The sequence below is a fragment of the Anas platyrhynchos genome, chromosome 4, assembly GCF_047663525.1.
Source record: "Anas platyrhynchos isolate ZD024472 breed Pekin duck chromosome 4, IASCAAS_PekinDuck_T2T, whole genome shotgun sequence".
Lineage (NCBI taxonomy): Eukaryota > Metazoa > Chordata > Aves > Anseriformes > Anatidae > Anas > Anas platyrhynchos.
Window position 1 is genome coordinate 7371218 of NC_092590.1, and position 23726 is coordinate 7394943.

At 49.9% G+C, this 23726-nt stretch overlaps 1 protein-coding gene and 1 long non-coding RNA gene across 2 annotated transcripts in view; both read left to right on the plus strand.

Annotated features, from left to right (window-relative positions):
• Window positions 1–224: 224 nt before the first annotated feature.
• The window catches only part of ELOVL6 (ELOVL fatty acid elongase 6), a 59396-nt gene continuing 35894 nt past the window's right edge, over window positions 225–23726 (plus strand). Inside the window, exon 1 of the mRNA XM_038178820.2 lies at window positions 225–532. Within this exon, the coding sequence (XP_038034748.1) occupies window positions 444–532 (89 nt within the window). The 5' untranslated portion in view covers window positions 225–443. The remainder of the gene's footprint in view (window positions 533–23726) is intronic.
• Window positions 10088–14348, plus strand: LOC140002394 (uncharacterized). The gene is made up of 2 exons (XR_011808807.1): window positions 10088–10613; window positions 10958–14348. It is a non-coding gene; the product is annotated as an uncharacterized lncRNA (long non-coding RNA).

Sequence of the window (23726 nt, forward strand, 5' to 3'; positions counted from 1 at the left end):
GGCTTCACCTCATCCCGCGCTGTTTGATTTTAGGGTGGGGGGGGCGAGGGGGGTGTCTGTCTGTTTGGGTAAGGGGTGAGGGGGGTATCTCGGCTATTAGGGCGAGGGGTTTTCGGGGGGTGCCGGCGGGGAAGAGAGGGCTGGGGCTGGGTGGTGTCTGTGGTGGCGGCGGGCGGGCACTAAGACCGCGCCGCCCCCGGGCGCTGCGCGGCGGCTGCAGAAGAGGAGGAGACCGGCGGGCCCGGGCGGAGAGGCGCGGAGCCGAGCCGAGCCGAGCCGAGCCGAGCCGAGCCGAGCCGAGCCGAGCCGTGCCATGCCAAAGCCGGGGTACCGCTGAGGCGGGGCGGGCCAGAGCCAGAGGCGGGGGCTCCCCGGCGGGGGCCCGGCTCTCGAGGCGGAGGCAGCATTCGGGCGCGGGGAGCGGCTGCGCAGCCACCGGGCCAATGAACATGTCCGCGTTGACTTTGCAGGAATACGAATTCGAGAAGCAGTTCAACGAGCATGAGGCCATCCAGTGGATGCAGGAGAACTGGTGAGTGGGCAGCGGGCGCGGCCCCGCGGCGCCGTGCGCGGCCCCGCCGCCGCCGCTTCACCTGCCCCGACCCCGCCGGGAACGCGCGGGCGCGGTGCCCGCCGCCCCCTGCCTCCTCCTCCTCGCCTTCATCCTCCATCAGCCCCCCTCACCCCCCTCTCCATCCCCTCTCCCCCTCCTCTTCATCCCCTCTCCTTCTCCACCTCCTCCTCCTCCTCCTCTCCATCCCATCTCCTCCTCCTCCTCCTCTTCTTCATCCTCTCTCCATCCTCTCTACGCCTCCTCCTCCTCCTCTTCATCCCCTCTCCTCCTCCTCCTCCTCCTTCTCCTCCTCCACCTCTTCCTCTTCATCCCCTCTTCTCCTCCTCCTCTTCTTCATCTCCTCTCCATCCCCTCTCCTCCTCCTCCTCCTCTCCATCCCCTCTCCCCCTCCTCTTCATCCCCTCTCCTCCACCTCCTCCTCCTCCTCCTCTCCATCCCCTCTCCTCATCAACTTTCCCCGACGGATGCTTGCAGATGGACGCAGCCCTGTCCCGCTCTCACCCCCCAGCACCGGGGACCTGGCACCCCACAGAGTGCCCACGTCCCCCGAGGGTCCCAGGAGGGGACCTGAGAGCATCCCGTCCTTATTTCACGAGGGTGGTTTGGATTTTTTGGGGGTAGGCTAAAGGGAATGGGCACCAAACGCTCTGTTTGAGCTCGGTACGTGGTGAGGGGGACCCGTGGATGTTTCGGGAGGGATGAGGGCACGTAGGTGTGCACGGGCTGGGAGTGCTGGATGCTGCCCGGTTTGCCCATGTTCCGGGAGCAAACTGGTGTGGGAATAGGGCAAACGGGTACAAGAGGATGGAGGGGGGGAGATCTGAGCGTGTATTAGCTGGGTAACAACCCACGGGAGGTGCAGTTTAGGTTAAAGAACACGACTAGGATCCAGGACTCCCCGTGTCATCGCCGGGCTCTCCTGCACCTCGTTATGTGACCTTGAGGAAATTACATAACCTCTCCTGGGCCTCAGTTTCCCCGGCTGGGAGAGACCGTGGGGGTAGTCGTGCTGAAACGACGACTTAGGGAGCGTTTGTGGAGGGCCTGGAGGCCGTGGAGCACTGCCTCAATGCTCAGCAGGGCGATGAGAGCCTCCCTCGCTGTCTCGTGTGCTGCAGAGGTTAGCCAGCGGGGACTCCAGCAGCGCGAGGCTCCCACTTTCCGGGTTCAAAGCAGGAGACCATCAGCTTTGCGCCTCTGCTGCACAGCTGAAGGGGCACGGCGCTCTGTGCACGCACGCTTTGCAGTCTGGTTTTGCCTTCTGTAAGGGAACCAGTGAATCGGTGTGTTTCATTCGCCTGAAAGTAGAGAAGAGCAGCCTGCCTGTGGCCCAGAAGCGTGTCTGCAAGTGATGTGGTGCTGTGCTGTCACAGCACGCTTTTCCTGAAAATGCAGGTGAAGCTTCTTCCGAGTTTCAAGTTAAACTGTGCGTTTTTATCCTCAGGAAACTTACTCTCTCAGTGGAACAGGTCCTGTTCCAGCAGCTGATATTATAGGGGAAAACTAACAGGTAACACGCAGTGGCTGAGGGCCTTGCAAGAAGGCTTTTCTGCATCGTCTCAGGATGACGCTGTACGTTCACCTGCACTGGCATCAATGGCAGGCCTTGGCTTTGTGGCCATAACTTTAATGTCTGCACCATTAACATGAAATGAGGTTCCTAAGCAGTAATTTATCGGGATAAACACAGTTGTTTGCTCTTTGGACTGAAAGAATACTGTGGCAAGATTTTGTACTGTACTAGGCATTTAAATTAGAATGCAATGCAGCACCCTAACGTGGAGGTAAACAAGCTCCATAGGTGTGGCATTTCGTATTTTGTTGCTTCTGTCATAGAAAAATTTCTTGATATCTTACAAAGCCCCCCCAGAAAAAGGTCTGTAGCACGGCGGGGGTGACAAAGTGGCCCTAGGTGTTGAACGTGTCTTCTGAATTTTGAGGAGCATCTTCGGAGCCTGGCTCCATCGCGTATGAAGACATAGCCCAGATTTAGGCAGGACGTGAATCCCTTTATGTACCCTCTGGGTTCTGGGCTGCTTAAAGCCTCACAAACCCCTTTAATTATATCCAAGCGAGCCAAGAGCTGGAAAAGCTTGAATGGGAAGCCCAGAGGTAGCAGCGTGCCCCTAGGTACCGGCAGGGCTGGTCTGGGTGGATTATGGTGCGAGGAATGAAATGGCTGCTCCTCACCAGCCCAGGCTGAACCTCCTGTGCCTCCATCCAGCCTTCCCCGAGCTCCTTGGCTCCTTGGGGCCAAGGAACATCCTGCATACCAGATACGCCACCGCTGGCTGGTCCATGAGCTTTCCTCAGCACGCCCTCGTGCCAGGCTTGGTTTCCTCACTCCCACATCTTCCTCTGGACACGTTCCCTCTGAGGCCGGCGTGAACGTGGCCCCTCTGATGGCAGAGAGGTCTCGTAGCCATAAATGAGGTCCCTCCTTGCTTGGGTCCTCCTTGCTTGGGTCCTCGTGTTCTCCTTCACTTCACGGGGGCCCTCATCCTGCAGCGTGTGTCATGTAGGGACCTCTGTCGGGCTCGGGCCTAAATCAGCAGTGCTGAAAACACGCTGCTGGTCTGGCACCGAGGGAAAAGGGACAGCCCGTGCCCCGGTGCCTAGAAGCAGATGGGTTTTGTGCCCCCCTCCGTGCTCAGCTCGGCGTGTGCCTGGCCCTGCTGTGGAGGCAGGAGCTGAGGAGCGGTGCCAGGGGCTGCAGGGGCGGCCCTGCCGCTTGCTGCTCTCTCAGGGGAGGCACCACGAGTCGCTTCTCTTCCCCGAGAGACTGGTTTTGAGGAGGCTAAAGATCTGAGGGGTTCATTTGCTGCCATCCAGCTCCTTACACCTCACGTTGTGGGGAGTCTCTGCGTCTGCCTGCAGTGCCACCCGTGCCACAGCTCGTGACGGCAGGTGCAGCACCTCGCTGAGCATACTGTGAATGCCCCTTGGGAGTGAAATCGGGGCGAATTCAGGCATTTAGTAAAACCATTGCTTAAAAGATTCTCAGATCCAACTCTCCCAGCACCTCCTCCCAAACTTCTTCGGAGAGGGGTGAAGCAAATCGGCTGCAGGTGGGATCTTTATTCCGTTTTGAACCGAGCTACCGCCTGAGGGGGGATGCAGCCCCAGCCCCCGGCTTCCCGGGGATACAGAAATCAGGATTTTTTTGGCAGGAAATTTCACGGCTCGGGCCGGCGGCGCCGCGGTGCCAGCTCCCGGCTGCAGGCCGTGAGGTGGCAAAAAGCGGGCGGCGGTGGCAGCAAGCGGGCGGCGGGTGCCGGCAGCGCCGGGGTCCCCCCGCCTCGCGCCAGGTCGGGGCACGGGCAGCGGGTGCCAGTTGTTCCTGTTATAATTGCCTGGCCAATAATCATTATCTTCAGATGTCTGCTGACGAGGGGCTCGCCAATGGGGAGGCAGGAGGCCTGTGCTGACTGCGCCCGGATTATCTGCCCGAGGTGACGTCACGCCAGGGCTTGCCGAAAATCGCAGAAACTTTTCCTCTGCTGCTGCTCCGCCGGCTGCGGCACAGCCCCCGGGATGCTGTCCCCAGCTCTCGGTGCCCTCGGGATGCCGGGTGCTGCTTTTCCCTTCTCTCTTCTCTTCCTTTAACCCTTGGCAGCCGGCAGCGTGCTCTCAGGTGGCAGCAGGAGCAGAGGAGCAGGAGCAGGATGAAAGCCCCGTGGCTGTTCCCCTAGGATGCTGTGGGGCTGAGCTACAGAAAGTCCTTATTTTTGTTAATCAACCTTTGGGACAGAGTGAAAAGCCACTAGTTTTTTATTATTATCATTATTACTATTTTTTAAAAGCACATGCAGCTCAAACAGGACTGTGAAATTAACTCTGTGAGCCTCAGATGAGTAGAAATACTCGGGTATTTAAAAAGCCCCACACCCTTTGTTTTTAAGTTGTTTTTAACCTCTTGCTGCCTGAAACTTTCATCTACAAGAGTCAGTGAGCGCCTGAGAAGTTCATGTCTTGTTGTGATTCTCTTCCCAGTCAAGACTGAAAATAGCTGTGGGAGAGCAGAGGGTCAGCTAATTCGGATTTGAAGATGTGCTCGCCTTTTAATAATTCACGTAGGCACCGTCGTTCTGGACAGGTTTGTTTCCTAAATGCAGAACAAGCTTCTCTCATCCACTTAAGCTGCTCTTGCCTCATGCAAAAATCAAGAATGAGAGGCTGTGCCTGTCTCTCTCCAGGCATACGTGTGTGGCAGCCAAAAACTGATGTAAATTTCTATTTATTTATTTATTTTTCCTTTCCCTGAGTGCTTTCTAAATGCCAGGGGAGGACACAGAGGGATGCTGCAGTCACCCTGTCCTTCTCTCGTGTGCCACAGCGAGGACGCACAGGGCAGACGATTCGCTGCTCCTGGCCGTGGAGGCTGTTTTACTTGAGCCAATGCAGTCAGCCTGAGAAGGCAGCCCACCTTTACGTTGATTGCAGTGCCCAAAGGGGCTTTTTGCTGTGCTTACGTGCCAGCTGGCCATAAAGCCGACAGGCTGAAGGATTTCTAAGGGTCCTCCTTGCAGTACAGAGCAGCACAGGTGCCGGAGGAATTAGAGAACGCCCGCTCCTTCGTGTTTCCTCCATCCCTTCCTGAGCAAAAGGCAACGTATCGCAGGATCACATCACTCGGCCGCCCTGAAAGCACAAGGACAGAGCCAGCAGGGAGTAGCGGTACGTGTTGTTTCAGGGTTCAGATGATGCAGTATTTTCTGTGTGTTTGCTTGGAGAGGAGAAAAAAAAAAAAAAGCAGAAGGGAGGGCAGCACAAAAATGTCATCCTCAAGATAAATATGTTGGTGTCCTCTGGATGCAGTCTGCCACTGAAAGGTGGGCGCTGGCGCTTCACTCACTCACCCTGTCCCTGGAGTTTGAGCACGTCTCTCGTCCCGGGGCTTCAGGAATTGTTGAGCCTCTGGGAGCGAAGCCATCTCTGCTCGGTGTGTGAAGCACTGTGTGCTCCCGGGGGTCACAAACTTGTAAGAACGGCCAGCGTGAAGTAGTTTAGGAGGTTGTCGTCGTTTTCAAGAGTGAACGTGAACATTTAGGAACGCTTTCATTGAGGAAGAGATGCGGGATGCTGAATTACTGCGGCGTTTTGGAAAATGCAACTGGCGTCCTCAACCAGGCCCACGTTTTGGCAGCAGAGACAGCAAGCGGGGTCAGGAGTCCCGGGATTGAGGGGTGCTTCTGTGGGTGGGCAAAGGGGTGGCAGGAAGAAGCTGATCTCCCCAGGGACTGAGATGCAGAGTCCTGCCTTTGTCCTCTGAATGCTGGCACCCTTGCGGAGACAGACAGACAGACAGACCAACCTTTGGCCAGACAGACAGAAGGAACCAGCCTTTGCCCTTTGCTGTTAAAATCCAGGCAGAATTGGTAGGAGGAGGCTCCCCCATGGCGTAGCTTCACGAGGATGGGTGAAGGCACAGGCTGCTGGCAGCTCCCGGGGTCCTGTGCCCCAGGCGAATGCAGTGGGAGCACAAAGCCCTCACTTAGCCCCGGTTTCCTTCCACTTGGAGAAGGCAGCAGCTGACGTGAACGCAGGTGACCTTGTGCTGTACGTGCATGCCTTTGGGCTCTTCCCAGACGTTGCAGCAGCATCCCTTTCCCCGCTTTCCTCTTCCAGCCATGTGTTGGTCATGTGCTGCTGTGGTTTGGGCTGCTCCGTGCTCTTCTGTTAGTTTTTACGAGACAGAGACTGCCTTGCTCTGAGAAGAATAAGTACAGAGATTAAAAAGGTGGAAATTTTGTAAGGGAAGAGCTGTAGTGAGCGTGCGGGTGGTGCAGAGCTGGGATCCCTCCTTGTGCTCACTTTGTGAGTGCCTGTGGAAGTTTCTGCAGCTTGGAGAAGTATCACTGCACCTGAGGAGCTCGGCCAAAGTGGTAACGCACATTGCTTTCTGATCCCATGCAGCAGTGCCACGTGGTGCTGCCTTTCCCTGTGCCTCTTGTAGCGTGCCCCACTGCAAATCTCCAATTTCAGCCCTTGTTGACTCCGGTGGGGGCTTGTGATTGCCGTAAGGCTTAGTTACGGACCAGGAGCACGGTGAAAGGAGTCCAGAAGCAAGCTGACGTCAGGCTGGCCGCAGAGGTGGCCAGGGTGTTGCAGAGCAGGCTGCCGAGCAATCTTTGACCTCCTTGGAGCTGGGAAGAGGAGGAGATAACACAACTCAGCAGCTTGCCCCACGCCAGGGATCTTGGGGCTTCGTGGAGGGCACGTCGTGGCTTCTGCACCAAGCAGCAGCAAGGCATGCTCAGTGCAGTATTGTTCATTTTTATTTATTTTTAACCATCTCACGAAGAGGTCCTGAGGTGGTAAGACCCGTACAAATAATTACATGATGAGGTTTCAGAAACTGTGACTGTTTTACACTCATACTATGAGCTTTACGCTTGCCCTAGCGCCGCGTTTGCCTCCGTGGTGGTGGCAGCCGAGGAGTAAGAAGAGCCGAGCTGGTATCGGAGGGAAGGCAGTTTATTGTTACCCTGGGATTAAACTGCGAAAGTACAGACCAGCCCTAATTGCAAATTTATGGAAGGAATTGTCCTTCAGATAGTCCTGTAAAACTTCGGGCTCTTCAACGTCTTCTGATGGAAACTTTTAAAGGGAATTTTTAAAATTTGCTGGTAATTAGTTCCAGCCCACGAAGCCTGCGAACGGGGTGCAAAATGAATTGACCATCATCCACGATCGTGAGCTCCTCCAATTGAATGCATTGCTTGTGATATCTGATGGCCTCAGCTACCCCTGGACATGAAATCTGCGCTCAGTCCTGAGCGTTATTAAGGCCGAATATTCGCCCTGTATGCGTTGAGCCTGCAGTCAAATAAATACCCCTAGAAAGAGCAATCCTAGGGGTTTCCAATTAACATTTTAAGAGGCAGAAACAATGGGCCAAATTCACGTCAGTAAAAACACCAGGATGGTATTACTGAGGAGTCTGATCCTCTGGGTAATAAAAACGTCTGGTTTTCTTTTTCCTTTTCCTTTTTTTTTTTTCCTTTTTCATTTACAGCTGTTAAGAGGTACTTAGGGCGGTAATAAAATCCCCTCGGTATAAACAAAAGCGGGATGCCAAAGTTGCTGCACTGTCCCATTCAGATAGCGCTTTTATTAACAAATCTCCCCAAAGTCTGGCTTCTTTCTTCTGTACTTTTCCTTTTAGCTTTAATTGGGAATTTTCCCTCTAGGTCTCCTGTTCCCTCGTGCATCTGCAGGACTTCTGTAAACATTAATGGGAGTTTTGTGGTTTTGAGCGTACGACGGACCCAGGCAGCTGAAAGCCTTGGGATTTTTTTTTCTTTTTTTTCCTTTTTGCTCTCCCTGCAGGGGCTGGCTCTCCAGCTCTTTTTTCACATCTCTGCCGGTCACAACCCAGAGAGGCGTTGCTGTGAGCTGAGGACTCTGTGGACACCTTAGGTTCAGGTTTCCTCGCGTCGTGTTTCTTCCTCGCCCCTTGGACTGGCAGCTGGTGATTTCACCGCGTCTCCTCGTTGGGAGCTGGCATCACGAGGTCGTGTTAAGCCAACCAGCGATTTGGGTACACAGCACTGATTGTGGGCCCCTGATGAAACGAGTTACTCAAGAGGCAGTGATTTTGTGAGAGCATTGCCCCGTTAACATTTTTTCAACAGCTGTTGCCCACCATCTAAAGCAAGGTACTGACCCGGTTCAACCTTTTGTCTCTTAGTCACCTCTGTGCTTAAATACCCTTTTTTGACCTCATGCATGATAAAAAAAAATACTATTTTTGGTACCACTCACGCCAGAGCTGTCTGGGGTGAGTCCCTTTTGCAATGGCTCTGTGTACACAAACCATCCGTTTGTTTTGTTAAATCATTATTTGTTGTTTCAGAGCTCTGTAAATACCGGGGAGTTAAATACATTATTATTATTTTTTTTTTAATCTTGCTTGTGTTGGCGGTTGGTGCCAATCATACCGCCTTCACGCTGCCACATTTCTGGGTATCTGACGCTAACTGGGATGCCCCTTGTCCAAGTGGAGTGGCTTGGTCCTTGACTTCTGGAGTAGATCCATACCAAAAGAAGAAGCCTGCTTGTTTGTGGCTTTGCTCAGCCGGCCTCGTGTTTCATTATGAAAGGCACCTCTCTTTTACAAGCCACATTCCAGCAACTAGCTGGAAACGTCCTGAAAAAAGGCTGTAGTAAAACTTCGGTTGGCTTCAGTGTAAGAGAAAGAGAGAGAGAGATCCTAAACTTGTGTGTGTTGGATGAATGTAATACAGCATCTGGTATGTAAAATGAGCGTGACAATGTACATGTCTTTAAATAGTCATTAGTGTAAGTGGAATAATTGGGAAAGATGCTAGAAGAGCGTGAAGAGAAAAGAGGTTGTGTCTACCTTTAGTAAAAATGCACGCCAGGCTGATAAAATGGGCAATCCAGGGAGAAATCGTACTTGGAACAGCCAACAGCATTTCACTGCGTGGTGAACAAGCAGAGCTCTTCCCCATGCCATCTGCGGTAGCGTGCCCTTGACCGAGAAGAAAAACAGACGAGGGTAAGAAAAAAGGATCTGTGAGCATCTCTCCTCTATCGACAGCGTAGCTGGGAGCGCAGATTTCCATCCCAGGCTCTCCAAGAGCTTTTCTTGCCGTATTTTCTTGCCTTAACTCTGGTCCGTAAGGTGAGCAGTTTTGAGTAGCATCAATTTAAGTGGCACATGCGATTGAGGGAGGCTCACGACAGACCTCAAATATCTTGCCTACACTTTTCTTTTCACAGTTCTGTTCCAGCCTTTTGGCTTGACAGGCCTTGTCTTGATTTCTTTTGATTTCCAGCACTTTGGAGAGCCCCCCGTGGCGCACACGGTAGGCCGAGGCACTTGGTGCAAGCTTTGGCGTGTTTTCCTTGGCCGCAGGGTCGCATTCTGCCCCTTGAATGTCAGCCAGGCTGTGAGGCAAGAGCGCCGGCCTCCCCGTCACGCACCTTGCACAAGGAGCTGGTGTCAAGGTGGGTTGCCTCGGCAGCGTTTGCTGGCGCTGGAGGAGCTCCCTGGGGCCGTCCCCTTGCCCCACGAATCATGCCACGCAACCGTGGCTGCAATCTGGCGGCCAGGGCCAGCTGACACGGTAGGGAGCAGGTAGAGATCCGTGGAGGATCGCTGGAAATCCACAAAGATCAAACTGCTGAGGGCTTAGAGCTGGCTGGGGTGCAGTCCTCGAGTGCTCCTCTTCCAGAGCCAGCCAGCCCCGATCCGTGTTGAGCCGCTTGGTGATGGCACAGGGACACAGGCTGCTCAGGAGTCACGGCCACGGGCTAAAGGGGAAGGGGAAAGAGATCCAAGTCCGGGTGTTGGCTCAGAGGAGGCCTTTCAGAGCTTATGGATATGTGCTAAGCAGGTATTAAATAGTTGATGCCTTATAAATATCGCTCCAAAAGCGAGTCTCCTCCACGGCGCTGTGGCTGCTCGCGCCGACCGCGTCTGCAGCGCCTTCCGAAGAGGCTCGCCCGCCCGCCTGCTGACTCACGCTCGCTCGTGCTGCCTTTTCCCCTCTCGTTCCCTGATGTGCTGATTTTTATCGCTGCTCCCAGGGCTGCGCCCCAGACGCTGTGCCATCAGGGCCTTTGTGTTTGCGTCTGGCCGTGCTGGGAGGTGGGAGCGTTTGGAGATGAATGTTAATAGCACGCACCCGAAAGCAAGTAACAGCAAGAAAATGAATGGGCTGAAGCCCCTGTGGTGGGGGGATGGCAGGGAAATTGTGCCCTGCTGTGATGCTGTCCCCAGCTGAAAGTAATTCCGGGCTGAGCAGTGCAGGAGCCGGCCCAGGGCATGGCTGAGGAGCACGATGGAGACGCGGGGACGGCAGGGCCCCGCTGTCCTGCTTCTGCCATCGCTGCACAGGGAGCCAAAGGCTGGTGGGATGCTCCTGGAGGAGCTTCATCCGGCTCCTGGAGCCTTGTGCCCTCGCAGCCCGGCGTGCTTTCCTGCTTTGATCTTCCAGACGGAGCCATCGAACGATGTCACTTCAAAGGCTGCCTGCTCTTGATGTGCAATGCTCCGCTGCGGCTCACGGTACAGCTCATTTCCTGCCTATCTGCCCAAATACCATCAGCACCAGTCATAAGCAACACCCCTAAAACCTTTGAGGATCCAGGTTAACATGCAAGGACGCTTACACCTTCAGGTTTTTCACCTTTTACAGCCCAGGCTCCAAAATCTTGTCTGTGGGTGTCCCGGATGGTCGTGTCCAGTTTGTCTTCTCGATCTCTTCTGATCAGGTCACCGTTTATTTGTCTCATCCACCTCTAGGTTTTTAGCCCAAGCTGTTTAAGGCCAGTTTGAAGCCCAGCTCATTAAGTTACTATCCCATAACTCCCTTTTATCTTTTTATCTTTTTTTTTTTTTTTTTTGGTCAGATGATGTCCAGCGTTTTCCCAGCAATCCTCATTCAAGGAACGACATTGCACGGCCAATTACCAGCGAGCTAATTAGTAGACAGCCTCTCCCCTCGTGGCTCACAAAGTGTGACAGGCCCGTTTGCAAGAGCTTGTGCCGCACGGGGTCACCTTGCAGCAGCCTTGCTGCAGATGAAGTGTGCTTTTCCCCTTTCCCTTTCCTGCTCATCAGCAGCGTGCCACACCAGGAGGGGACAGCCAGCACTCCCCAGTGTCACCGAGCGTAATCCAGCGCTGGCGGTTCCTTTGAAACCCTCCCTGTGTTGAAGAAACGGCCTCTGTGCACCAATTCTTCTTCCTAAACCTTATTTACGTCCCATTAAGCTGTATTTACGGTGCTGCTTATTTGCAGGTTTAGTTGCAGCGGGGAGATTTGGCCTTTGCAAACAGAAATTCGCGATTTACAAATCCTGGCGCCTTTCACTTGGGCCATTTGCAAGTGCTGGAGGGCGTTAAACTCGCAGCTCCTCCGGGGTTTTCTCCTGTGAAATATTTCCTCATAGCAGCAGTGGCTGGTGGCTTCGTGAACCAGGCGCCGAAAGCCCTCCAGGCGTTTCGGTGGCGACACTAAGGACCTGAGGCCAGCTTCCCTCGGTTTGGGATTTACTTTTTGTCACCGATTCTGAGTGAGTATTGGGCCAAATATGTTTGCAAGTAAGATCAGGAGGGTGTGTGCTTGTACTCCCTCGACTTTTACTCACTGGCTCTCAAAAGCAGTGCCTGGTACCACGGACCCGTGCAGCGATGCTTGAATGATGACCAGAGCTGCAAGTTCTCCATCAGATTAGTCCATCTTTTCCATCCCAGCTTCCTCGGTGTTTCTGGTGTATTTGCCAGTTCAGTTAAACAGAAAGCTTCATCTTCAGGGTGGCACTCTGTCCCGAGAAGGGGGATCTCTCCTCCACCCCAGACGTTCGGTGTAAGCTCGGTGGAAGGGATTGGTACCTCTCGAAGATGCCTGGGGCTATGGGCAGAGTCAGGGAAACATCCATCCATTAGTTACATCTTAGGCCAGATTTTCCAGCTTTTTATTTTACAAGCATGTAGAGACATCTTAATGCATTTAGATGTTATTAAGTCTAAGCTGTTAAGTTAATTTTAATGACTTTAATAGACCTTTAGCATTCACGTTTAATCCAGCGCTACTTACTGGCCTGTGCGGTACATTGATACTTTCCAAAGCTTCAGACTTGGCAGCTGCCTGAAAGGGTACTTGCATTTCCCAGCTCCTTGGACGAAATCCTTTCTGTTAGCTGACGTAGGGTTCAGCTCGGCATCTGGCCTGGGCTTTAAAACTATCTGCACAAGGCTTCCTGATGTAGCTGGAAGCAGCATCACTTGGGGAAGGGTTCCCAGGGAGAAACATCCCTCTGTTTCATCCATTTGATTGTCCGTCTCCTTTGGGGGATACCTTTAGTGGCTGGCATCAGAAATGTGTTCAGAAGAAGCTTTTCTGTGTGTCCGTGTGGTTGCTACGCTTCTGCTGCCCTGTTTGAGTTAGCAAACCCAGCCCTGCCACACTTGGCTGAGCCAAAGCTTCCACGGCTGGCATGGGAGAAGTTTTCTTCTGTACCAGGAGCAGCCCTAAGAGCATGCTAACTTAGAAAGACACGAGATTCAAATCCCTATCAAGGCTTGATTCTCTCACAATCCTCTTATGATTTTCCTAAATGTTTTGTCAGGCTTTTCTCTGTCTTGTTTTCTTAACAGTACGTCGGCATTAAGTGCATGCTGACCTTCCTTGGATTAGCTTTCCTTGCCTAATAACTGGAGGTAATGTGTGCAAATCCTGGCGTTTGCATATTTGACTGATTTAGGAGTAAATACCTTCCAGGCTTTGTTCAGATCTTTGCTCGAGTCCAAAGAGGTGCTGATATATTGCAGTCATGTTGCTGTTACTTGCATCTGACAGATTTCTCCACTGACTCTTCCCCAAACACGACAAATACTTTTGCACCCAGTGGAAGCACCGGCTGAGGTATTTTCCTTCAAATCCTTACAGTTTTTTTTGGTGGAAGGTGCACTAAACCAGTTCTGCCAGTATTAACACCATTTGCTTTTGCTACTAGTCAAGCATAATTCAGGACGCCTCCAGATTCCTCCTGGCAGTTTATTAGTTCGTGATGGGCTGCGGCGTTTTCACTGGTTAAATTCAGCAGCTAAATCGTGCATGATGAAACCCATCTGACCAAATCCGCAGTATTCGGGACCTGCTGCCACTCTTGCAGCCGTATGATGTTCCTTGCTTGCTCATCGCCCCTATCAGGTTATGATCTGTTCAGCTTCATGCAGCTTTTGATGTTTAGCTGGTAAGCAAAACCAAAAAACGTTTCTGTGATGTGTCCAGCGAGGTGTCCAGCTGTACCATCCCGTGAGTGCTGTGTGAAACAGCTCGCCCCAGCCTGACAGGGTTATTTTTTTCCAAGTGAAAGGTAGAACAGCTACACTTGCTGCTCTTTTCAGTGTAACTTCACTCTGTAACTTCTATAGCAATGCATTACGACAGTCGCTTTTGATGTTGCTTGAGTAACCGTACGAGATCTGATAAGAGGTTAATTTGGGAGAACTGAAACATTTCTTCAAGCGCTGCCATAGTAGCAATGTGGGCTGTGTTGTACTAGCAAAGTTTTACGCTTTCCACTTTCATGCTTCTCTGCAGGCAGGTTTAAAAGTCAGGACCAGGTTCTAAGTCAAATAAGTGGGAAGTGAAGCATAAAGTACAGACTTCCAGAAGCAAAAAGCACGGGACCATTTCAGGCCTTAATGAGATGTGAAATGTTCTCACCTTGCAGAAAAAGCTCTCCAAAGATCACAGTTGGCTTTAGGTTGTTCTGTGTACGTAGTTGTACTGTCTCTGCTACCAGTAGACAATACAATTACTCTTTGGTTGTAAAATAATCATTTTACTGGAGACACCAGCACTTTCTGCCCTTATTTAGTGCTTCTCCTTTTGCTCTCCACAGAAGTGACCGTAAAGCTAACCATCCAAGAGGCATAACAGAGCAAATACAGGTGCAAGAGGCTTTCCCAAGGTGAAGTCTTTACTGTAGACAGAGAAAGGAGAAATCAGGTAGCCAAGTCCCTGAGACCACGGCAGCTTCAGCACATTTCAGCAACAACACCTTGTCATGCCCAGATTAGTGGGCCTGGGGTGCCCAGTACAGAATTACAGAATTACAGAATGACAATAACGCTGTTCTTTGCTATCTATCAGTACAAGAGTGGCGGACAACTCCAGCTGTAAAGTCACGTGGACTCCGATCGTCCTTTCCCAAAGCCTGCAGAACTGCAGAGAGATCAATCTGTTCTTCCCAGCGCTTCAGTGCCTGCCTAGGGAGAGAAAAAGCACAGGTTTGTGATGCTTTTAGAGGCAGTTTCCATTTACACAAGCGTCAAATTTTGCACTTGTTTTGTAAGATCACAATGAATGGATTGCCTAGCTCTGCAGTTTTTAATTGTTGTCAGAATGATTACGTATTTCTCTACTGAAGTTAGTTCAATCCAGCGTAGTTTAGGCAGATTAAATAGCTGAGAAACGAGCAGGAAGACCGGAGGATGAGTCCAGGGGGAAAAACAATCACCAAACCCACCTGGTCAACATCACAAAAGTTGGGAAAATTAGCTCCATTGCAAGGGACTCGAGAGTGCTATTTTCAGCAAGGCCAGGAAAAAATGTACTGTTTTCTGTCAAGTCTTTTTGGATCTCTCTTCAAAAGTCTTCCCAGGTATAAAGACTGCTGACCTAAGTGTGCCTAATGGTCAGGATAGGAAGGGGTGCACGTTGAAGCCTCTTCCTTCTAGTCAAGGACAGAGCGAGTTTGAAAGAGGAGAGGACAGCCTTTGAAGCATGGCCTGAACTCCTCTTGGCAAAACATAATTAAGCAGTGCAGTGCTTAGCTGCTATGGTGATCGCCGTGATTGGATCCCTTCAGTGCTGGGCTTCGTGTAAACAGGAAACAATTAGCCAAGAAATGTGGTGCTGTACTTCCATTGCATTTCCTGTGCAAAACTGTGGGTTGAGCCGTTTGGGAATTCTCCCCTTAATTGCAGCCTTGGCTGTGCGAGGTGTGTTAATCACCTTTTGCGTGGTGCCCCCACACACCTGCTTGGAACCGATTCAGGCAAGCCGCCTCCCGTAATGAAAGGTGTTTCGGCACGGTTTGCCCTCTAAAAATACTGAGGGCTGAATTCAGTCTTAGGTGGTGACGCGAGAGGAGTTGCAGAGAGATTGCAGCGGCCACAGGAGGGAGGTGGGACGCCGCGGGCTTGGCACCATCCTCCTCGCAGGCATCCCCAGAGCAGGAGCTGCGTGATTAGGGCTTGTGCAGGCTGGAGGTGGTTGCAGCGGGTGGTTGGGGATCCCCGGCTTCCCCCACAGCCCTTTGGTGGCACAGGATGTGGTGTGTGAGTTGTGCAGGGGAAGAGCTCCACGTGTCATCCCGCGAGCTCTGCGGGAGGAGCTGCTCTGCTCGCCTCGGGGCTCCTGCTCCTCGCTGCGGCGCTGCAGTGGTGACGACACGGCTCCAAATCAGGAGAAGGAAAAGACCACCTGAGCCAGGCGAGTCTTTGAAACAGCAGTAAGGGGCAGCGAAATGAAGCCAGGCCAGCGAGACATCCATAAACCCTTGAAAGTGGAAGGAATTTGTGCATAATTAATAGCAGGAACCACAGCGGAGCACCAGCCGGGCATCAGTCTCGCTTGGCTTTCTTCTAGCAACTGCTCGATATGTCCATTTTATTGACTGAGGAGTAGAGAGAGCAGAGGCAGGCTTAAATGCTATCAAACTCTTCTTGAGATGCCAACATTAAGTATTGTCCCTGGTGAAGATCTCAGAATTGTATCGCACTTTAAGTTGGCCTTGGAGATGCAGTAGCTCAGAGAGGAGAACTGGTGACTGCATGCACACAAGCCAGAAAACTTCTCTTTCCCTGAGTGTGTAGTGTTGATTCAAAGCAAAGGTTCTTGAAGTCCCCCTGTGCATCTGCAAATAAACTGTAGGTTTTCTTAATATCTTCCGGATGAATAATCTGAATTATTCAACATACAGAGCTGTGATGTATGGGTGGGTACATAAATGCAAGATTCTGAGGGACAGCTTACGTGGAGAAAAAATGAAATAACACAGAATAGCACAGCAGGGGAGATACTGCCAAAGAGTGCTCTGGAAGCCACAGAAAGGGAAAGAACAAAAACTACCATGTTCTAACTTCATTATCCAGGTCTTTTTTTTTTTTCCTTTGGCTGGTGCTGTGTGAACTCTTCTGCAAGATGATTCTTCTCAATATTACGGATGTACATGTGTGAAGATAGAGTGGTAGGGCTTAGACATTCCCATGTGAAGTGCCACTGTGCTCCTGCCCTATAAATTTTCATTAAATAGCGTTTTATGAACATCCAGTTGACATATGAGACTGAATAGCTAATATATCCATAGCTATTTGAAAGGATGCCTTTCAAATCTACGTGCTCAGTGGAGAACTCATCTTTTATACATAGTTGCATTGGAGGGATGGTATTTAAATTACAGCCTGAAATAATTACAGGAAAGCAAATGATTACATTTATGCATCTAACATTTCAGAAGTTCAGTCTCTTACATGTATTTGCTGAATAAATGTCACCTTGCCAGATCTTGCACAATCAGGTGATGTATTCACTTGCACAATCAAGAGAAATCCAAACACGCAAGAGGACGAAGGTAAAATTGGTTTTGTAATGCTAACGCCAAAGGCCTTTATTTTTGTGCAATTAAAATTTCCCCGTGCAGTTGCGTGGCGAGTTGTTTGCGCAGCATTTCCTTTGATTCGTCTTACCCGGAGAAGCACACACAAAAGATGGAGCAAACATGTGCTGGGCTGCAGGGCGCCTGAACTGCTCTGGGCCTTGCTTTTTCCTTCTGACGGGGCAGGAGTTTAGGCCTTGTACCGGGCTTTTCATTTTTGCCACCTTTTTTCTTCTTTGATATTTCTTCCCAAGGGCTGAGGACGTCCTCCTGTGAAATATTTTGGGTAGGCACCCATTTTGCAGCTTGTCTTGTGTCACCGAGCTGGTGAGTGCTTTGGTCTCTGGTTTTTACAGCCAATAGGGAAGAAATCCCAGCTTTTCTTTATGTTTTTCGTCTTCGGTGAAGTGCCCAGTAGAGAAAACGAGCAGGTCCAGCTTGCATTTATGGTCTCCGATTACACATAAAGGAGTTATTGGACGTCCAGTGATTTGAAACAGCTTTTTGGGGGGATTATACTGTTTTAGGCAGGTCAGGCTTTTCCTTCCACGGAAAGGGAAGATTGGAGAAGTTGTAAAAGAGTCTGCAAAGGAACTGCTGAGGATGCCCTCTGAGGAAAAAAAATTAAGCATTTATCTGGTGATTTTATCCCAAATCAGCACGTAAGCAGCAGAAAAGAAAGAAAATACTGAGCAGTAAGAGCTCTTCTACCTTGAAAAGGCATGCTGAGCAAGGGCCGCTGCCTGAAGTAAAACACTGTGCGCAGCAATTGTCAGTAGTGATGAGTGTGGGTATGCACTGGAGCAAATTATTATGGGGATCGGTGCGTTCCTGTCGCTGGATTTCTTCCTCTCAAGAGCAGATGTCTGCCTGGAAGATAGGCCGTAGCCAAGCCCAACTTCTTGGTCTCAGCGTAGGAGTTACTGGATTAAATCTAAGGACTTGCGATGTTCAGAAAGCCAAATTAGATTGTGGTCCCCCCTTAGGCTGGTCTGAATTTGAAGCCGAAGTAACCCAGTCCTAGTAAAATCCAGAAGATTCCAATATAAACACACACCAGTAGAGGTGTGGAATGGTGCGTAGGGAGAGCAGTGGGAAAAAATGGGGCACCTTGGAAGATTTTGCCCTTTTCAGCAGCGTTTCGTGTCAGCTCTTCTCAAGAGGGTCACACCTTTACAAAAAGCATGTACTCTTACAAACGCCTACCTAGAAGCCTCTAACAGTGTGTTTCTGGATTTGTTTTGAATGAAACTAGGTAAAAAATATATAGTAATCTACCTCCCATGCACAGCTTTTCATTTCATTCATGCGTTACGGGTGCTGACGGTGGCACGCAGGGAGATGAGGCTCGTTGCCATGTGAGTAGCTGCTGGGTTCCTTTGCTCTAACTTTGCATCTCTTCCTTTGCTCTAACTTGCCGTAGTTCATGGCAGCAGCTCGGGTGTTAGTTTAGTCTGATAATCACACGGTTTTGTTACAGGAGTGGTGGTAGAGAAAATTGTTTTTTCTCTTCCAATTAAATGCCCTTTCCTCCGAATAGCTCCCAATATCAACATATACACAGCGTGGAGGCGTCAAAGCCTTGCCTCTTTCCCTTTTGCACAGTGCCACAGACGTTGATCGTCCGGATAGTAAATTCCACGAGCTTATCTCTCCTAAATATGTCCGTTAATAAAAAATCGGTCGTTGGCCTCTTCTGGAGCAAACACAGGCAAGTTTATGGCAGGCAGGTGACAGCGGGCTGCCTCTGGTGTGCGAGACATTGCCAGGGTCCTGCTCAGCTCGGGCAGGCTCTGCTGGGGCTCAGATCCAGCTGCCAGCGACCTGATGCTCTCTGCGGGGCCACGGTAGCAGGCACATCCTGCACAAACACCGCCGTGCTGATCGGCGAGCAGTCCAGCACGGCAGCCAGCAGGGATTCGGACACAGCTCTTCTCAAACCGAATCGTAGGCAAAGAAAAGAAAGGCCCTGAATTACTGGATATTAAAAATAAAGCAGCCAACGCACAGCCTCAGCGCAGTGTTGATGTGCTGCTTAAGATGAAGGCTGTTGCTCTCAACGTGAGAGGTTTCTTATAACCTGATCCACTGTTATTCCATAACTCTGACTTTGACTTTTTTGAAAGACTGGGATTGTCTTTTTAACAAGGAAAACCAAAATCGCTGTGTTAATTGGCAGATTGTTTTGGAGGCAGCCTGTTTATTTTAGTTTATTGTAGGAGTGAAATGTGCAGTTAGGTCAGCAGAGCCTAGCTAAGCCTTGTAAAGCTGCTTACGTTGTATTAGAGAACCTGTAAAGTAACGGGAGGCTCATTATTTCTTCTTCAAAGTTATTTCAGGAACGTCACCGTGAAGTGCAGAAGATCCCACTTTAGACAAAGCCCAAATACTAAAAATAAAAAAAAAAGTATCATTGCAAACAGAAAAAAAATAATCTGTCAATAGGGAAATAGTGCCATAGCTTGCTCTTTGAGGAAATTATAAATACTGAATAAAACGTCCCATTTCTGGAGCATCAAAGCATGGCATTCCAGCAGTGCGACTGAAGCAGCACTTTTCCCTGTCGAGTCTCTGAATTAAGACAAATAGAGTTTAGCTCCGTCGAGGTAATCCTTCGGACACCCTTGGCTGGTAATATTAATATGTGTGCAGGCTGTTTGGATTAAGTACTAAAGTTGACAAACAAACCATCTGAGTGCGGCTGTGCTTAAAGAAGACAACACTGGCTGGCAGCGTGGCGGCCTGGCTGTAAGGACCAGCCTGCCACCACAATGCTGTACCTAGTGGTGGGGTTTCTGGTTTGAGTTTTTTGTAGGATCCAGGGCTTTCCCAGAGCCAGCCAGGCCCAGGCTCAGCACAGCCAGGAGTTTATCCAAGGAGCACAGGCATTATCCAAGGATAACGTGGGGAAAAGTGCAGTTGTGCACATTGGTGTGAGGTGTGGAGGTTTCTTAATGAGTTAGCGAGTTGTTTCTTTGGCTCTTACGTGTAAGGCTCACCCTTTAAAAGCTGGAAATGGAAGGAAAATACTGCTTCTGAATGGACAAAAAGCTGGAGTTAAGGCTGCTGGGTGTAATGTGAAGGTCTGCCTTTGAAAGGTGCATGGAGCGAGATGTTAACCCTACTGCTGTCTCAAGGTTTTGGAGGTGACTGTGGTTATAAGACCTCCCCAGTGGGCTCCTATGGAGATCCACCTTATAAGAAGCTGGTTGCAAAAGGTGTGGAGCAGCTCCACTCTAAAAACCAGACTCACTGCAGGGATGTTGGCATCTGAAAAATGCAGGCATGTTCAGTCCCTGCCCTCTGTGAAACCTAAGATAATTCTGCTCAATAAATTTTTCTTGGCTCTTTGAGGTATTGTATATTGCTAAGGAAACCCCAATCACAGGCATACACGTGTGCATTTGTAAATAAATGACAGTGCCCAGTTAGAGCAGTGACTGATTTTTATCTAAGCCCTGACTCTCCTTCAAAGAAAAAAAAATTAGCTGTCTTATATAACGTGACTTTTTTTGGGGAAGAAAAAAAAAAAATTAAAGCTGAAACCTAAGTCTTGATCCTTATTTAAAAAAAAAATCATGGAATACCAGCCCCTTACAAGCATTTCATTTATCTGCCATCTGCACACGCAGGCATTCGAAGGCTGTAGGCCATAACTACATTTGGAAGAGCGCTTCTGTCATAGCATCAAATCCACACAGGCTCGAGGCGACATTCGGCAGTTTTCATTTCATTTTCCATGGCCGAGATGAATGGTGAGGATTTGTGAGATCTCTCGCCAGTGATCTCTTTTAGAAGATAATCCAGTCCTAGTAAAAGTATATTCGTAGGAGCCTACAGACGGGAAGGGAAAGATAAGGGAAAGGTAAGCTAGGGAGCTGCATTTGGGTTCTAATCAGCAGAATGATAATATTCCTCATCTGCCTGAAAATCAGTGCTTCGGGGACGTGTTCAGGGTTCATTACCTGGCCACATTTTGAGTCAATATAGAAGCAGCCATGAGCTGGCAATGCAAGGGAATATGGTGCTGGAGGTATCATACATTTAGTGAGACACATAACCTGGGTCAAGACCACGTCGGGTCCTAAGGGAAGGGTTTCCAGCCTGGGTGTAGTGCTAGGAGCTCTGTGTTATTAGGTTTTGTGTACCCTACCTAAAGCTCCCCAGGAAAATGGGGCCTGTCCCAGTTCTGTAAGGCCTTGAGCACATCATGTTGCTGCCAGGCTGTGAGGAGCTTAGGAATAACACGTTTTGCCTCTGGAAGGTTTGAACCTAATGAGTGACTGGCTAAAACTTCGAAACATCAAAGATGATCTTGTATGGGTTTTACTGTTTCTCCAGGGAGACCCGATAGCGGCCTTCCAGGGCCTACAGGGGCCTACAGGAAAGCTGGGGAGTAACAGGTTAAGGGGGAATGGCTTTAAACTAAAAGAGCATGGATTTAGATTAGATCTCAGGAAGAAATTCTTGACTATGAGGGTGGTGAGGCACTGGAAGAGGTTGCCCAGAGAAGCTGTGGGTGCCCCATTCCTGGAGGTGTTCAAGGCCAGGCTGGATGGGGCCTTGGGCAGCTTGGTCTGGTGGGAGGTGTCCCTGCCCATGGCAGGGGGGTTCAAATTAAATAACCTTTAAGGTCGCTTCCAACCCAAACCATTCTGTGACTCGATGAGTTATTTTCCAGTTTTCGTTTAGGAGCACGCTAAAAGGCAACAATCTGCAGCAGTGAGTCAGAGAGGCTAATTGTGTCTTGCACAGAAGATCCACAAGCTTTTTCAGTTCAGATTATTTCTCTTCTGCCTTCGTTGAATTCGTTGCTGGTGAAAGGTTCTGGGTAAACAGTCCTAAGGACTGAATTTTTTCTGACCACAGCTATATAAAAGTAGCACGCTACAGTGACCTTTCTCTGTTTTGCTTTTCTGCTGAGAGCAAATCTTGGAGCTGTTCCTGGCTGACCATGGGCTTAATGCTACCAACTCGTCTCGTACAGATTATCGAATAGTCTTCAGGTAATAACGACCTTTGGTCACTGTGGACGTGGGCCAGATCTGAACTAACAAGCTGTGGAGGTGAAAGGATCTATATCCCATTACAAAACCTCTCTCTGGTCTTACTCATTAACATTTTAGTGGCAAAAGTTCAAATGAGTTATTTCATTAATAGTCATGAAACTAATTACGTTGAAGTGCATCTGTCAGTAGTAAAGGCAACTGACTTCTGTGCTTCTGAATAAATTCAGGCTGTGTTAGGAAATGTTATTCTGCCTCTAAATGAGAGAAATACATTGCAAATCATGAAGAGGTATTAAAAGGGAAAATGCAGATGTGTCCTAAATGTGACGTGCCTGATGCTGCAGTTCCCTAATGCAATCAATTAGTGAAATGAATAATCAGAAGTGTATTTGAGTAGGGGAGGAGGGTCTTGGGTGATACTTTGTGCCTTATCTCCTACCTCAGACACTGGAAAGTCAGCAAGATAAAAAAGGCTGGGGGACAGGGTTGTCATTGACCTGGATAAAATCAAACTCAACCCAGCACCAGAACTAGTCCGGATACATAGAAATGAGACGATACATTGCAGAGATCTGACCTGAGCCCAACAGGTATTTATTCAAGTTACTTCCATGGGATTATGACACCTGATTATGTCTGAAGACATGGTTAGATTTTCTTTGCTCAAGATCACAGGAAGCTTACAATGGAGCAGCTCAAGTTTCCTGAGTGCTAATCCCACAGCCCAGCGCTGCAGTGACTCCAGCTTGCTGAGAGCATGCGAACGTGTCCACCACATCATCCCATTCCCAGTATAGCACGTCAGATCAGGTCTGGTCCCAGTGCCACCACAAGGACCGCTGTTCACTGTTCCTGTCATCATGTAATGCAAGATCTCTTCCTTTCTGGTGTCTTCCTGAACCTGCATGTACTCCACGGGCAGTGGTGGAGGCACAGACAGGGAGGTACCTGCTGCCTGTAAGAATGGCACATGATCCTAGACCCTGTGAGAAATTATTTGCTTTACAGATTGAGTCAGTTATGTTTATCTGTTTCCTGGAGTAAGCAAGTAAGAGATGACAGAGAGAGGGGGGAAGAAGCCATAAATCAGCTCCTGCTAATTCGTGCCACTGGACAGCATCCTCCCACAGAAGGAACTCAAAAGCAAAGGTGGGAATGTGGCCAGCTCTATGTTTGTGCTGCTGTCTCCTGTCTCTCCAAATGCACTGTCCTTTCTGCAGATGGGCAAAAAACATTAAAGAGTGTGAGCAGTAACAAGGTTACACAGGTATTTAAGGTAGTTGAACCAGTTCCTAAAGTAATTATGGCATGAAGTCAGCTGCATTTGCAAACAACCCCCTGTTGTTAGGAAAAGTACTCCATATGAGTGTGCAGTACGTGTGTGTGAGTATACAGCAAAAGTAACTGCTAGTTGTGACTGTAAATCTGTCTGGATGTTAATATCTTCATCTAGACAGATGTTGAAAGTCTCATCATGTATTTGTTGTACATCTGGGCAACCCAGCTGAGATACTTCAAGAGACCTACGGTGAGGTTAATGAGGTGGTACAAACATGCAGTATGCAACGTGCATACTCTATCCAGTGAGCTGTGATTGGAAACCAAAGATGAAGCTTGGTCACTTTTGCTCCTAGTAAGTTCCTCGTCTTCAGACATCCTCCAGAGGCTTGTTGCAAGATAAACCTGTGCTAGAATAACTGCAGTGAGGGAGTTGCTCAATGCGTATTCACAACACCGGCAACCTGGCACCAGCGCTAATATGGTCTTGTACCACTGCCAGTGAAACGCACGGTAACAGGTTCAGCTGGATTGGACAGGCCGAAAATGAATAGAAAGAGGCAATTTCCTGTTGTTGCTTTTTTTGTTTGTTTTTCCTTAGTAGAGAGCACCTTGCTCTGGCTTCACTTGGAACATTTCTTAGCAGCCTTGGGTCTCCTCAGCTCATCTGGAGCTGCAGCAGGCCTTGTGGACATCAGCTGCGTGCCAGCAGTGGGAGTG